Source organism: Bufo gargarizans, chromosome 6 (assembly GCF_014858855.1).
Source record: "Bufo gargarizans isolate SCDJY-AF-19 chromosome 6, ASM1485885v1, whole genome shotgun sequence".
NCBI classification, from domain to species: domain Eukaryota; kingdom Metazoa; phylum Chordata; class Amphibia; order Anura; family Bufonidae; genus Bufo; species Bufo gargarizans.
Genome location: NC_058085.1, coordinates 110951230 through 110967209, shown reverse-complemented (window position 1 = coordinate 110967209; position 15980 = coordinate 110951230). Strand labels below are relative to the sequence as shown.

General features: G+C 45.4%; 1 protein-coding gene across 2 annotated transcripts in view; it reads right to left on the bottom strand.

Moving 5' to 3' along the window:
* Positions 1–15980, bottom strand: part of ZNF385C (zinc finger protein 385C) — a 317803-nt gene that overhangs the window by 11037 nt on the left and 290786 nt on the right. For both annotated transcript variants that reach the window (XM_044298247.1, XM_044298246.1), the window contains exon 5: positions 14821–14974. In XM_044298247.1, the coding sequence (XP_044154182.1) occupies positions 14821–14974 (154 nt within the window). The remainder of the gene's footprint in view (positions 1–14820; positions 14975–15980) is intronic.

The window sequence follows — 15980 nt, the reverse complement described above, 5'->3', positions numbered from 1 at the left end:
TTTTTGGCATTGTGTTTTGTGGACATATATGGACCATTTTTAGGATACCTAGAATGAATATGGAAGAAATAAATGTAACGCACAAGAGTAACTAATGACCCAAGAGGTGCGCTCAGTCGAGTGGGCTCACCCAGTCCACTCCAAAAGACAATAGAATAAAACAAGGATAACTGGGCACTCTCAGGATATCTGGACCATTTGAAATTTATTAGCATATAATGTCATAAATAACAGTATATATTGGCAGTGATAATAATAAAAATATCTAATACAACTATAACATACAACACAACACACAGTATTACAATATAAAACAAATGGAAAATAGTAATCTAAAATGCAATAAAATTCGAGGAATAAAATGGAATAATCGATAATAAATCGTATGAATATTCCGACGAATATTCGTATGGGAAAGTCTCGTAACTAATGGTAGCGACAAGCCAATGTCCTCTAGCAATGTCCCATTCGATAAAATAACAGTGGTATCCGAAAGTTCTAAAGGTCCCAATGTGCAATCAATGCACCAAATTAAGCAGCGTCCCGCTAATAGCATCCACCCGCGGTGTCCCACTGGAATATTAGTAACAAGTGTTTTTAAATAGTTGGATAGAATCGCTGGATAAAATCGAATGGTCTTACCGTCTCCCTTGATAAGTCGACGAAGGTGGTATTATGGTCCTCTGAGTATGCAGACCAATAGTTCATCATAAATTCGCACACTGGCAATTGTTTGGCACGTGTAGTCAGGCCCTCACCATGGAATCAGGCTTTACAGGTTATTTTCCGAATATACCATTCGTGTGACAGACGATTCCGTCTTTCCGACAATCCAGTGAATTCTTTAGCTTTCCAAGTGGTCCAAAATTTGGGGTCCTGTCTAGGCTAGACGCGTTTCGGGGTATCGCATTACCCCTTCCTCAGTAGCTATCAGTCCCCCAAAGATTCCTTTCTTATATAGTGGATATATAAGATTCCTTTCTTATATAGCTGCTTAATTTGGTGCATTGATTGCACATTGGGACCTTGAGAACTTTCGGATACCCCTGTTATTTTATCGAATGGGACATTGCTAGAGGACATTGGCTTGTCGGTACCATTAGTTACGAGACTTTCCCATCCGAATATTCATCGGAATATTCATACAATTTATTATCGATCATTCCATTTTATTCCTCAAATTTTATTGCATTTTAGATTACTATTTTCCATTTGTTTTATATTGTAATACTGTGTGTTGTGTTGTATGTTATAGTTGTATTAGATATTTTTATTATTATCACTGCCAATATATACTGTTATTTATGACATTATATGCTAATAAATTTCAAATGGTCCAGATATCCTGAGAGTGCCCAGTTATCCTTGTTTTATTGTAGAATGAATATTAATTACCAGAATTAATATATGTGTCATGATATTCAAGCACAGCAATAAAGAAGGCTTATAGGGGTTGTCTGGTTTGGAAGCCCCATTTCAGATTGATGGAGCCGCTCAGTTTGTGCTCTATGGTGCTTGGACCATAGACTGGTATACAAACCAAGCATGATGGAGCTCATAATAAATGGATGTCCATGGATTTCAGTGTGTAGACATGTTGCCATTAGGGCCCTCCATAGTCACAAGCCAATCTTGGTGCATCTTGAGGATTTAGCTAATGGAAGGGAGTACAACATGAAATAGTACCCTTTATTTGCTAAACAGGTCCTGACTGACTCCAAGGAAGACTTCATCACATACAAACAAGCTGTTCTCAACTTCAAGTCTGCACTCACCTATTCTAAACACGACTACTTCACTACTCTCATATCTGGTCTTTCCATCTACGGCAAACAATTATTTTACCCCTTCCCAGCCCGGCACCGTACATGTATGGCGCTGGCAGGGTGTTTAAACATGGTACATGCTCACAAAAAACATAGTGAAATTTTCCTAGACTCCAAGACTAATTGATTGGAGTCTATGACAGAAGCAAGCTAATGATCGCATGTTAAAGTTCCCTATGAGAACTTAAAAAAAAAACAATATGAACGTGATATCTCTGTAAGGCTCCATTCACACATCCGCAAATTGCAAATCTGCAAAACACGCACACTGGCCATGTGCGTTCCGCATTTTGCGGACCGCACATGGCCGGCACTATAATGGAAATGCCTTTTTTGGTCTGTGTCTGCGGACAAGAATAGGACATGGTCTATTTTTTTTGCGGGGTCGCGGAATGGAAGTGCGGATGCGGACAGCACACTGAAAATGAATGGATCCGAACCCGTTCTGCGGACGTGTGAATGGACTCTAATCGTACTAACCGAGAACCACTTGGAACCAAACCCGACTTCGGGAAATGTCTTTTTACAGTAGAAATCAAAAGGTGACTTGTACGTCTGATGCTATTGCTACTCCAGAAGACAAGGTGTTAGAACTAGGTGTGCATTACATTTACTGTGCCTTATGTGGTCTTCATATATGCTGTCTTTTACCGCACCAGTAGTGGGTGTTTCTGCCTTATTCTTATATTCATATATGCTCTATTGTTATACAGGATCAGAGTAGAGGGAGTAAGTAATGCTTGCCTAATTAAAGGATATGCCATTAGGTTTTTTTAAATCAGTGGGGTCTCAACACTGGAATCAAACATCTGACGTGTACAATGAGAGGTGTTCTTTAGATTAGCTTCACACTAGTATTACAATCTTCCAGCCACTGTCAGTACAGCCTGACGAAATCCATCATATCTGGCATATCCAGAAAGGGCTGGAGCACCGCCATGCCCCATTGACTATAATGGAACCTAGTGGGGATCTAGCCTATTTACGGCATTAGTGCCAGGATTTGACCTTGCAGCGTTTTTTTTATCACTAATGCCGGAAATAGTCTAGATCCCCGCCAGGTCCCATTACAGTCAATGGGCTCTGGAGGTGCAGGCAGTATCCGGCTATGCCAGATATGATAAACTCCAGCAGGATGTTCATCTGTGGGAAGATGTGAAACTAGCCTTAAAGAACCCATAGGCCCAGGGCCGGCATCATAACCCGGCAAACCCGGGCAAGTGCCGGGGCCCAATGCTCCTGGGGAGGGGGGGCCACTGAGCTGCTATGAGCACTTCCATCAATTACACTGCTGTCATTTCACTTACGAAGTACCCCTTTGGTGGGCCCTCTGAGTCACACGAGGCCGGCTGCTGCAGAGACTCGGACACGCCCCCTCTACACAGAACATGCTGCCTGAGGATAGAGACCGGCAGGGCTGGAGCAGAAGTGTGACCACAGTTTGTCAGTGAGTCTGCACTGTGAAGGGCTGGAGCAGAAGTGTGAACACAGGTTGTCAGTGAGTCTGCATTGTGACTGTCTCTTCTCTGTGGGACAGGAGGGAGGGGGGGGACTCTTCGATCTGCTGCTGGATGCCGCTTCATTCTATTTAGTTGGTTTACTGTTTCATTAAGCAGTTTGCCTCCATGACACCTGTCCCCCCCATATCCTGTCCTATCTGTCTCCTTTCCTCCCCCATGTATCCGGAGCTCCTGTTCCACCCTCCTATCTCCTATTGCTGCCATGCACAGACCTCCTGCCACTACTTGTATGAATTCCCCTCAGAGCCCCTTCCACCTACTTGCTGTGTCTACCCCTCCTGTCCATCCAGGGTCCTGGGCCCCTTTCTCACTCCTCTGCCTATCATTATGGTGGCGTCTGAACTGCATTCACCATAAGGACCTTCTAACATCACAGGGTCATGTGACTGTGCCCCCCACCCTGTACTGTGCCCCTTTATACCCTTCAACTGTGCCCTCTTACCACACCCTGTACAGTGCCCCTAGTCATTCCTTGTACTGTGCCCTCTTATACCCTTTTATCCGGCCACTGTATGGTGGTTTTATCACTGTATGGCGGTGGTATCCAATAACTGGATGGCCATAACTGTATTCCCTTCCCTGCCCACGCCCCTTTTTTTGACCTGGCATGAGCGGGAAAAGATACAGATTGCGGTGCTAAGGACCTTTGCGCCACATCTGTGTCAGAAATACACCTAACAGACGTATTTCTATATAATAAATGACCACCTAATTGTATTATTATTCTGGGGTAGGGCTAATATCTTTATTGTATATAGATTTTAGTGTATTATACTGCGCCCTGTATTTCCCAATAGATAGATGATCCTTGGGAGACACAGTCCTCATCCCTGACCACCAGGACCAGGTAGTGCTCTGTCAGTACTATGGTGGCCTCCCCTCTCCGCCACGCTTCTCCGCTGTGTACTGGTGTTTATTCTGACACTAGGGCTGGGTTCACATCCTATTTTTGCTATCCGTTTAATGTATACCAAAAATGCATGCGTTAACAGATGCCTCAGACTATCGTACAGTTCCACCCTCCTATCTCCTGATAGGAGATGGCGTCTGTTCACCATACAGTTCCATTGTAAAAAAAACATATACGTTAACGTATACATTTTTAAAATAGACTCTGCAGGATACAAAAACGTGGAGTGCTGCACATTTGTATACAGCAAACCAATAGGAAAAACGTGATGTGAACCCACTGGGGAGGTGGGGGGGGGGGGGGGGGTGTACTAAAATTTTCTGTGGGGCCCAGTCAGTTCTAGCTATATCACTGCACAGCTCCTTCTCTCCTCCAGGCCCGGCCCAGGGGTGTCTCACTGCTGCAGCGGGCCTGAGGAGAGAAGGAGCGCAGGGAGCTGCGGTTAGTGAATGACAGGATCGCCGGCTCCCCTGCGCTCCAGCAATGATAGGTAAGTGAGGGGGCCACTGGGGGGTCATTACACTGTGAGGGCCCCTTACACAATATAATGACCCCCAGTGCCCCCATTCAATATAATGACCCCCAGTGCCCCCTCCATACAATATAACCCCCAGTGTGAGGGCGACTGGGGGTCATTATTCTTAATGGGGGGGGGGGGGGGCGACTGGGGGTCATTATTCTGAATAGGGGGCCACTGTGGGCTCATTATACTGTGAGGGCCCTTTACATAGTATAATGACCCAAGTGTCCCCAATTTAGTATAATGATCCCCAATCACCCTTCATTCAGTATAATGACCCCCAGAGCCCCTATTCAAAATAATGACCCCCAGTGACCACCATACAGTATAATGACCCCCAGTGCCCCCTCCATACAGTATTCCCACAGTGTGGGGGCTACTGGGGGTCATTATTCTGAATGGGGGCAACTGGGGGTTATTATTATGAATGGAGGGCCGCTGTGGGGTCATTATTCTGTGTGTGGGGCCACTGGGGGTCATGATACTGTGTGTGGGGGGCATTATACTGTGTGACGGGCCACTAGTGGTCATTACTGTATAGGGGCCACTGGGGGACATGTGTGGGACCCACAGGGGGACATGTAAATGTAAAAAAAATGCCTCAAGGGTGCCCACTGGGATTTATCGCCCAAGGGCCGACATGAACCTGGAGCCGGCCCTGCATAGGCAAAGTCCTGAAAAATAAAAATACAGCCACAAAATGGGATGTTTTTAAAAGCATCCTAAAATCTAATTGTGAGAGGTACATATCTTATGGGAATAAAAGGTTAAGAAACAAGAAAAAAAACAATGTGGATAAATAGAACTCTAAAGAAAGCAATAAATGACAAAAAGAAAGCATTTAAATTCCTAAAACAGGAGGGTAGCGAGGAAGCACTGAAAAACTATAAGGAGAAAAATAGAATATGCAAAAAACTAATAAAAGCAGCCAAACTAGAGACCGGAGAGATTAATTGCCAATAAGAGAGAAACCCTAAAATGTTTTTCAATTATATAAATGGTAAAAAGTATAAATCTGAAGGTGTCGGCCCTCTACAGAGTAGAGGGGGGAGTTGCAGAGAGCGATGAGGTGAAAGCAAAGCTATTAAATATTTTTTCTCCACTGTATTCACTGAGGAAAATAAACTGTCAGATGAAATGCAGAATGTAAAAGTTAATTCCCCATCAAAAGTGCCCTGTCTGACCGAGGAATAAGTACAGCGGCGTCTTAAAAAGATTAAAATAGACAAATTGCCAGGACCCGATGGCATACACAGCCATATCCTAAGAGAACTAAATAATGTCATAACCAGACCCTTATTTCTGATATTTAAGGACTCTATACTGACAGGAAGTGTTCCACAGGATTGGCGCATAGCAAATGTGGTGCCAATATTCCAAATGGGTTCAAAAACAGAGCCCAGAAACTATAGGCTGGTAAGTTTAACAATGTGTCGTGGGTAAACAGTTTGAAGGTTTTCTAAGAGATGCTATGTTGGAGTACCTCAATGAAAATAAGCAAATAAACTCCATATCAGCATGGCTTCATGAGGGATCGGTTATGTCAAACTAGCTTAATCAGTTTCTATGAGGAGGTAGGTTCTAGACTTGACAGCGGCGAATCAATAGATGTCGTATATCTGGACTTATATCTGTCAAAGCATTTGACACTGTACCGCATAAAAGGTTAGTATATAAAATTGCAACACGCCAGACCTGCAGGGTGTAGCGAAGTGAGGTCACGGTTATGGGCAAGCGAGGGTTACTCACTGTATTGGAGAACCCTGGGCAGGCGCGTGGCAGTGAAGGAGAGGTAGACACGGTTCCTCTGGGGCACACTCTGTATGTAGGGACCAGGCCTGATGGTGGATGAGGTGCCCTGGATGTTACGGGTATTTTGAGTGCCTGGGGCAAGGTCCCTTTTAGATTCGTGACGCCAGTGCCTTTGACGGTGGCACACCGGTTGGTAGTTGGAATGATGGAGGTACACAGGTAGAATAGTGAACCAAACGTTACTTTACTGAACAGTCCAACTTTGTACAGCAGGTGGTAACACAGTCTTTCAATCACAGTTCCACAAGTAGGCTTATTTCCAAAATGGCAGGTATTACTTATGCAAGATACGCAGAGGGTAAATTCACAATGCACGCAGAAGCAGGTTGTACCTTTCCTCAGAAACAATGTACACTGTCCTTTCTAGAACTCCTGTTCTGGCTTTATATCCCAAGGCCCGGATGCCTAAAGGGTGGCTTAAATCCTTGGTAACTATCTTCCTCTGGTATTAATTAAATCCTTGCTTTCCTTTCTATTTGCATCTGCCCATCAGGGTTACTTATCTTTCCCTGGATCTTTCTCACGTGGCTGTTGATTGACTGTGGGTTTCTCCCAGGAGGTTGGGTCCTGCAACTGGGGTGTCTTCAGAGCTAACTAAGGCTCTCTTGGCTTCAGGCAGCCTGGATCTTCTCACTAGCCTCCTGGACATCACTAGCAGCCAGGGCTATCAAGCTGCATGTCAGGAGCAGGCTTTCTAGCCTCTGTCTTCTCAGACTCCTGACTCTGCACACACTGCACTGCACTAACTCTCCCTGTCTGGGCCTGGACATTTATACTAGGGGCTCCCTATCTCCCTCTAGTGTCTGAGATGTCTAACTACACCCAACTAGGCCTGCTATTGCATCATACAGGGGTACATTGCATGTAAAAACACATTAAAACATACATTAAATGCACAATTAAATATAACATTTCTGTTCCTTGTGAGTAGGAGTAACGCGCACACCAATTGACCCTTGTGTAGTGCCCACCCCTACCTAGTGGGACACTACATACCCCCACGCTATAACGTTGCCCGTCCTCGGCGCAACATGGAAGGGCCCTGCCCAGCTGGATACTGCACCTAAAAAAGAGGAAATAATGCAAAGCAGGAAAATTCCATCTACAATTGCAAGAATACATTATATGCATAAATCAGGCAGTTCCACTGGCTTAGGAACAAGTAATGGTGAAAAGGGGCGTCGTTCTCTCTCTCTCAGGATAGCACAATGGGAACAGGGGCGCTGACCTGGCACAGCGTAACAGTAAATACCAGGATAGTCCATAATAGTACTTTTAAGTGCAAATTGTCCATAATAGAACAGTTGTAGTCCATAGAAAATGTAAAAACAATTAAATAACATTTCTTGGAGGCTCAAAGCATATAAAATGAGTCCGTACCCAGGTTCTTTTCTTTTTTTCATCCACCAACCAAGTAAGGATATCCCAGATGATAAAGCAAGGAATAGAATCACAGAGGCTCGCACCTGGTGGAGTCCATCTCTGGGCACATTTCTTTAAAATAGTAGCAAAATCTCAGAGGCTCATGTGCGTTTGAGTCTATCCCTGGGCACAATCCTTGGAATTTAAGTTGCATAATAAAATAGCAGCACATAAAATAGTCCACATTATTTAAATGGCATATATAAAACAAGTGCTGTAATACCCTTAATCAACCTGAAAAGGGGGTGAAAGGGTTAAAGGTGCAACTTATGAAAACAGGCACAACTGGGTTTTCACTCTGAGAACGCAGGCAGGAGGTCCTGTAAACAAGATGGCCTTGCTGCACGTGGTATTTCAGTGGTTTGCCGCCTCCACTGAGCCGTGGGTAACTGGCAGCAGCAACAGAGGGCCAAAACAACGAAGGACTCCTGTCCTGAAAGGGTTAAATCTTCTTTAGGATCCCTTGGCAAAATAAATCCAACATCAAGGGCCTAGCAGACCAATTCACAGGGGCAAGTCATATCCACTTTGCATTTCAGTGGTGCTCCCTGGCTCCATTTGTATATTGGGCCTGTATTGAGATTCAACAGATGGATGTGCCCACAACACAGTATTGGGGGGCAACTGTAGCATAAATGGACCCCTAATAGGTATAGGCCCCATAGGCCTAGGGGTGATCAAAGTCGCTGACCGCACCGGAGCAGGCATGACAATAGCGGGCTGCTGCACTGGCCTGGGTACCGCTGCTGCAAGCGGCCCGGTGGGTTCTGGGACGACTGGCTCTGTGCGCCGGTGCACAGCGTAAGAAGATCCCACCGCAGGTGCCGATACTAAGGAGGGACGACTGGAAGGGACAGGTACTCTCACCTTAGACCCGGAGACGTCCGAGTCCTTACGTCCACTTTCTTTTAGGTCAGGTGGAGTCCGGATCCTGGCGGAGGCAATCTGGCGTAGCTCCCGTAGTTTCAACTCCAGCCGCACAATCTGGTCGTCCAGGCTTTCGGAGTCGGGATCGCTGGTCTCCGCTGTCGCCTTCGGCACTTGGAAGGTGGGTGGTTCGTCCTGCGCAGCCGCTGCAGGCTCAGGTGAGGCGTCCGCTTTCCTCCCTCTTCGGATATTCTCCAGGGTAGCTCGGAATCGTTCTGCATCTTGTAGTTCACGTACAGTCTTTTCCCTGCGAGGCAGCTCAGGTGAGGGCCATGGGCTAACCCTCTTCTCCACCACTGTTGGTTGCCAGAATACATTCGGGCCAATGAAAGAGCCCCGTTCTTGGAAGGCATGATGGGCCGGTTCTGGAGAGCACACAGGTTCGCGCTCGCAGCCAGGGTGGTCCTCATCAAGGTCCCAGTCCTCCGTCTTCTTTTTAGGACGGGACACGGCGGTGGCGTAGGGGCCTCGCAGGGGTGAACTCAACCTCCTCTCCCTCGCGGAGGTTATGCAAATGTTCTGGGAGGTAGCTCCGCTTGACGGACCTCCGATTTACATACAAGTCTCTTCCAGTAAGATAGTCCTTTATGAAACAGAAACCTCGGTCCTTGTCAAAGGCCACATCAACCCCATTCTCCTTTCCAGGCGGGGTTGGGTGTCAGTGTGGCACTCGTGAACGGTCTTTGCCAGTTCTTCGTAGTAAATTTAGGTTTTAGTAGTCTTCTTTATTGCGGCCTCCCGAATCTCTGCCATCAACGCTGACCACTTGAACGAGGGCTGGAAGAAGTCTTTCCAGGAGCCGTAGTAGGTCTCCGGTTGCGTCCTCGGTGGCGGGCAGGCGGATCTCTCCGATCCCGGAGAGTAGGCCGGTGGAGCGTCCTCTTGCTCTACACCAGTCACATTCATCGTTAACAAATCAGGCGCAGACATCTAAGCAGAGCAGTCTTCACTCCTCAACATGCTCGATCCTTCTCTGGAGAGCGACAGGGTGGCGCCAACAATTGCAGACAGCTCCTCCCATTGCACTGGGGGCCGCCCCCAGGTACTCCAGTATGGGGGAGGCGGAGTCCATTTCAGCAGACATGCAAATTTCCAGACAGGGCGGTGGCGCCAGCATACAGCCTTCCCGCACTTTTCAGCAGAAGGCGCCAATTTTTACCGCCAATTCAGGATGAAGATGACGCAGCAATAAATCCAAGCAAGCTAAGCGGCCATCTTTAAGCAAAACGCTGTCTATTCATTGACAGCAAGCGGTGGCTTAAATAAGCAGAAAACAGACCATACCATGCAATCTTCACACCGCAATTATTACAGTTCACTTTGGCCCAGCAATTTTCAATAAAACAATTGGGGCATGTCACTTTAAGGCAATTTACAGCACACAGTTTTTAAATCCGCAATGGCGCAGGAATATTCGGATCCTGTTCGTGACGCCAATTTATGCAACACGCCAGACCTGCAGGGTGTAGCGAAGTGAGGTCACGGTTATGGGCAAGCGAGGGTTACTCACTGTATTGGAGAACCCTGGGCAGGCGCGTGGCAGTGAAGGAGAGGTAGACATGGTTCCTCTGGGGCACACTCTGTATGTAGGGACCAGGCCTGATGGTGGATGAGGTGCCCTGGATGTTACGGGTATTTTGAGTGCCTGGGGCAAGGTCCCTTTTGGATTCGTGACGCCAGTGCCTTTGACGGTGGCACACCGGTTGGTAGTTGGAATGATGGAGGTACACAGGTAGAATAGTGAACCAAACGTTACTTTACTGAACAGTCCAACTTTGTACAGCAGGTGGTAACACAGTCTTTCAATCACAGTTCCACAAGTAGGCTTATTTCCAAAATGGCAGGTATTACTTATGCAAGATACGCAGAGGGTAAATTCACAATGCATGCAGAAGCAGGTTGTACCTTTCCTCAGAAACAATGTACACTGTCCTTTCTAGAACTCCTGTTCTGGCTTTATATCCCAAGGCCCGGATGCCTAAAAGGGTGGCTTAAATCCTTGGTAACTATCTTCCTCTGGTATTAATTAAATCCTTGCTTTCCTTTCTATTTGCATCTGCCCATCAGGGTTACTTATCTTTCCCTGGATCTTTCTCACGTGGCGGTTGATTGACTGTGGGTTTCTCCCAGGAGGTTGGGTCCTGCAACTGGGGTGTCTTCAGAGCTAACTAAGGCTCTCTTGGCTTCAGGCAGGCTGGATCTTCTCACTAGCCTCCTGGACATCACTAGCAGCCAGGGCTATCAAGCTGCATGTCAGGAGCAGGCTTTCTAGCCTCTGTCTTCTCAGACTCCTGACTCTGCACACACTGCACTGCACTGCACTAACTCTCCCTGTCTGGGCCTGGACATTTATACTAGGGGCTCCCTATCTCCCTCTAGTGTCTGGGATGTCTAACTACACCCAACTAGGCCTGCTATTGCATCATACAGGGGTACATTGCATGTAAAAACACATTAAAACATACATTAAATGCACAATTAAATATAACATTTCTGTTCCTTGTGAGTAGGAGTAACGCGCACACCAATTGACCTTTGTGTAGTGCCCACCCCTACCTAGTGGGACACTACAAAATGAGAATGCTTGGACAGGGAGAAAATGTCTGTATGTGGGTAAGTAACTGGCTCAATGATAGAAAACAGAGGGTGGTTATTAACTGTACACACTCAGGGGTCAGTATTGGGCCCTATTCTCTTCAATATACACTGCCTGTCCCAAAAAAAAGTCATCACAAAAAAAAAAAAAGGTCACACACTCTAATATTTAGTTGGACCGCCTTTAGCTTTGATTACGGCACGCATTCGCTGTGGCATTGTTTCGATAAGCTTCTGCAATGTCACAAGATTTATTTCCATCCAGTGTTGCATTCATTTTTCACCAAGATCTTGTATTGATGATGGTAGAGTCTGACTGCTGCGCAAAGCCTTCTCCAGCACATCCAAAGATTCTCAATAGGGTTAAGGTCTGGACTCCGTGGTGGCCAATCCATGTGTGAAAATGACGTCTCATGCTCCCTAAACCACTCTTTCACAATTTGAGCCCGATGAATCCTGGCATTGTCATCTTGGAATATGCCCGTGCCATCAGGGAAGAAAAAATCCATTGATGGAATAACCTGGTCATTCAGTATGTTCCGGTAGTCAGCTGACCTCATTCTTGGAGCACATACTGTTGCTGAACCTAGATCTGCAGCAACCCCAGATCATAGCACTGCCCTCACAGGCTTGTACAGTAGGCACTAGGCATGATCGGTGCATCTCGTCATCTGCCTCTCTACTTACCCTGATGCGCCCATCAATCTGGAACAGGGTAAATCTAGACTCATCAGACCACATGACCTTCTTCCATTGCTCCAGAGTCCAATCTTTATTCTCCCTAGCAAATTGAAGACTTTTTTTCTGTCTTGCCTAAATGATTAGTGGTTTTCTTATGGCTACACAGCTGTTCAGTCCCAATCCCTTGAGTTCCCTTCGCATTGTGCGTGTGGAACTACTCTTACTTTCACTATTAAACAGACTTGATTTCTACTGTTTTTCTTCGATTTGATTTCACCAAAGGTTTAAGTGATCGCCAATCATGATCATTCAGTATTTTTTTCCCGCCACATTTCTTCCTCGAATACGATGGGTCCCCACTATCCTTACAGTTTTTAATAATGAGTTGGACAGATCTTAACCCAAATTTTAGTAGTTTCTGCAATCTCCTTAGATGTTTTCTCTGCTTGATGCATGCCAATGATTCGACCCTTCTCAAACAGACTAACATCTTTTCCACGACCACAAGATGCGTCTTTCGACATGGTTGTTTAAGAAATGAGAAGAAACTCATTGCACCAGTTGGGGTTAAATAACTCATTGCCAGCTGAAAGATAATCACCCATGCAGTAATTATCCAATAAGAGGCGCATAACTATTTGCTTAGGTAAATCCAGGTGGCGACTTTTTTTTTGGGACAGACAGTGTATTTATTAATGATCTTGTTGAAGGTTTGCACAGTAAAATATACATTTTTGCATATGACACTAAACTGTGTAAAGTAATTGACACAGAAGAGGACAATATACTGCTACAGATAGATCTGGATAGATTGGAGGCTTGGGTAGATAAATGGCAGATAAGGTTTAACACTGACAAATGTAAGGTTATGCACATAGGAAGGAATAATGCAAGTCACCCGTACATACTAAATGGTAAAACACTGGGTAACACTGACATGGAAAAGGACCTAGAAATTTTTGTGAACAGCAAACTAAACTGTAAAAACCAGTGTCAGGCAGCTGCTGCCAAGGCCAATAAGATAATGGGTTGCATCAAAAGGGGCATAGATGCCCATGATGAGAACATAGTCCTACCACTTTACAAATCACTAGTCAGACCACACATGGAGTACTGTGTACAGTTCTGGGTTTCTGTGAACAAGCTGGACATAGCAGAGCTGGAGAGGGTACAAAGGAGGGAAACTAAAGTAATAACTGGAATGGGGGACTACAGTACCCTGAAAGATTATCAACATTAGGATTATTCACTTTAGAAAAAAGACGACTGAGGGGAGATCTAATAACTATGTATAAATATATCAGGGGACAGTACAGAGATCTCTCCCATCATCTATTTATCCCCAGGACTGTGACTGTGATGAGGGGACATCCTCTGTGTCTGAGGGAAAGAAGGTTTGTACACAAACATAGAAGAGGATTCTTTACAGTAAGAGCAGTGAGACTATGGAGACTATAGCTACTAGAGATGGGTTGTTGATCCAGGGAGTTATTCTGATTGCCTGATTGGAGTCGGGAAGGAATTTTTTTCCCCTTAAGTGGGGAAAATTGATTTCTACCTCACATGGGTCTTTTTTGCCTTCCTCTGGATCAAATTGCAGGATAACAGGCTGAACTGGATGGACAAATGTCTTTTTTCGGCCTTATAAACGATGTTACTATGTTAATTAGTAATTTGGTTTTGGAGGTTAAGATGGAGACACCCTTCAAGTTCCTTCCCTAGATGCTTTGTCCCAATCAGATTAAGGGCTCATGCACACAAATGTGTGCAGCACCGTCCGTGTGGCTGGCACAGACGGATGCAGATTAGGTCTGTGATCCGTCGGCACCGCGAAAAATAGATCATGTTCTATTTTTTGTGGTGCGGAGGCACGGACTGAAAACCCACGGATGCACTTCAAGTGAATGGGTCCGCATCAGTGATGCGGTGCACAAACTGCCGATGCCCGTATGTTGCCGTCCCGCTGTTTCCGGGCCACAATACGGGCACCGGCCACAACAGTCGTGTGGATGAGCCCTAAGGGCCTCTTTCTCACATCAGTGAATCACGGAGAGCAGTTGTGCCCATTGATTTTGATGCGTGTGTTCTCACATAAGTGGTTTTCCAATGACGTGGATCAGTGGAAAAACCACAGAGACATGCACTACTTTGGTCCATGATGCGGACCAAACACGCTTATTAAAGACTATGGGTCCATGAAAACTACTGACAGAAAACAGATGGCATCAGTGTTCTTTCAGTGATTTTCACGATCCATTGGTAGGAGATGCTCTGGAAACCGATTTTCAGTCTAGCAGTGAACATGAACAATGGATGACAAATGTCCTAAACACAGGAAACCGTCTCGCCATGGATGTCAGCACGAACATGGATGTGTGAAAGACGCCTAAGCAAGATATCTTCATACATTTTCAGTACACTCTTTTAATACCAGCCAATACTGGGAATGTATGTCAGTGGCAAGAAAAGAAAGGCACATTTAAAGCAAAATGGAGAAAATAGAAGAGGTAAGCCATTCACACTGGTCGCTTCCAGTGGTAGTCAAATTTCTGTATTATCCATCATCAATCAAAAAATGCAAAAGAAGAACACAAAAGAAAATCTTACTTTCAGCCAGAGAGTCTGTGTTTCTCTTGGTGTCCACTGGGGGCAGTGATGCCCTTTCTCGACTAGCATGCTGCTTCTGCTTGTGCCGCGCATTCTCTAAGGCTCGGAGCTTGCGTGCATGCTTGTGACCCTTGTAATGAGCTTCAGCTTGGTTCTGCGGCACAGAAGATCAGAGAGACATGGTGATTATTGGCTGTCACTTGAATTATCCTCTTCAGAACATCTGCTTAGTAGGAACATTTCATAGTGTTCTCCTTGGGAGAGTGAAGTATTTTTTACAAATAAAAGCCTGGCTGCAGTGGAATCACCACACAATGTTAGGTAACCTGAAGGTCTCAAGAACCTCTACTAAACCCGTAGGGTCGATGAACACTTGATGTTTACTATATCTTCCTATTTTGAAAGCAAAGTCTGAAGACACTTTTTACCTAGGTTATACACGTTATTCTAAGGGCTCATTCACACAACATCGGCGCCAGTCGTGTGAAGTCTGTGCTGCGGTGCAAACCCATTGACTTGAATGGGTCCATGATCAGCAAGATACGGCAAAAGATAGGATAAGTCCTATCTTTTGCCATATGTTGCGGATCATGGACCCATTTAAGTCAACGGTCCGCAACACGGGCACGCCGACCATACAGTCATGTGAATGACCTGTCACGTTGATAAAAAGGGACAATCATTTAGTGAAAGTTACCAAGTGATCAATTCTTGAATGACTTTAACAGCTAAAATGGACTAAAATGTGCCCTGGAAATTATCGTTAACCAGGCCATTGTTTGTTCAACCATCAACCTTCTATCAAATTTGTATGGCCATCATAAGACGCGGTTCATAGATTTATCATTCCTGGGAATTGTAAAAAGTTGCCACTGAGCCTAAGGGGGAGGTTTATAAATACTTGTCTAAAGGAAAACCAGCCTAGTTGCCCACAACCACCAATCAGATTCCACCTTTCATTTAGCAAAGGAGCTCTGAAAAATGAAAGGAGGAATCTGATTGGTTGCTAGGGGCAACTAAGCTAGTTCTACTTTACACCAGTTTTGATAAATCTCCCCCTATGGCTCAAGTTATTCAGCATTTATCATAGGTTACTGCACAAATAGCACAGTTATTGCGGACACCAATTGATAACAGCATATCGCAATTAAAGGGGTTGT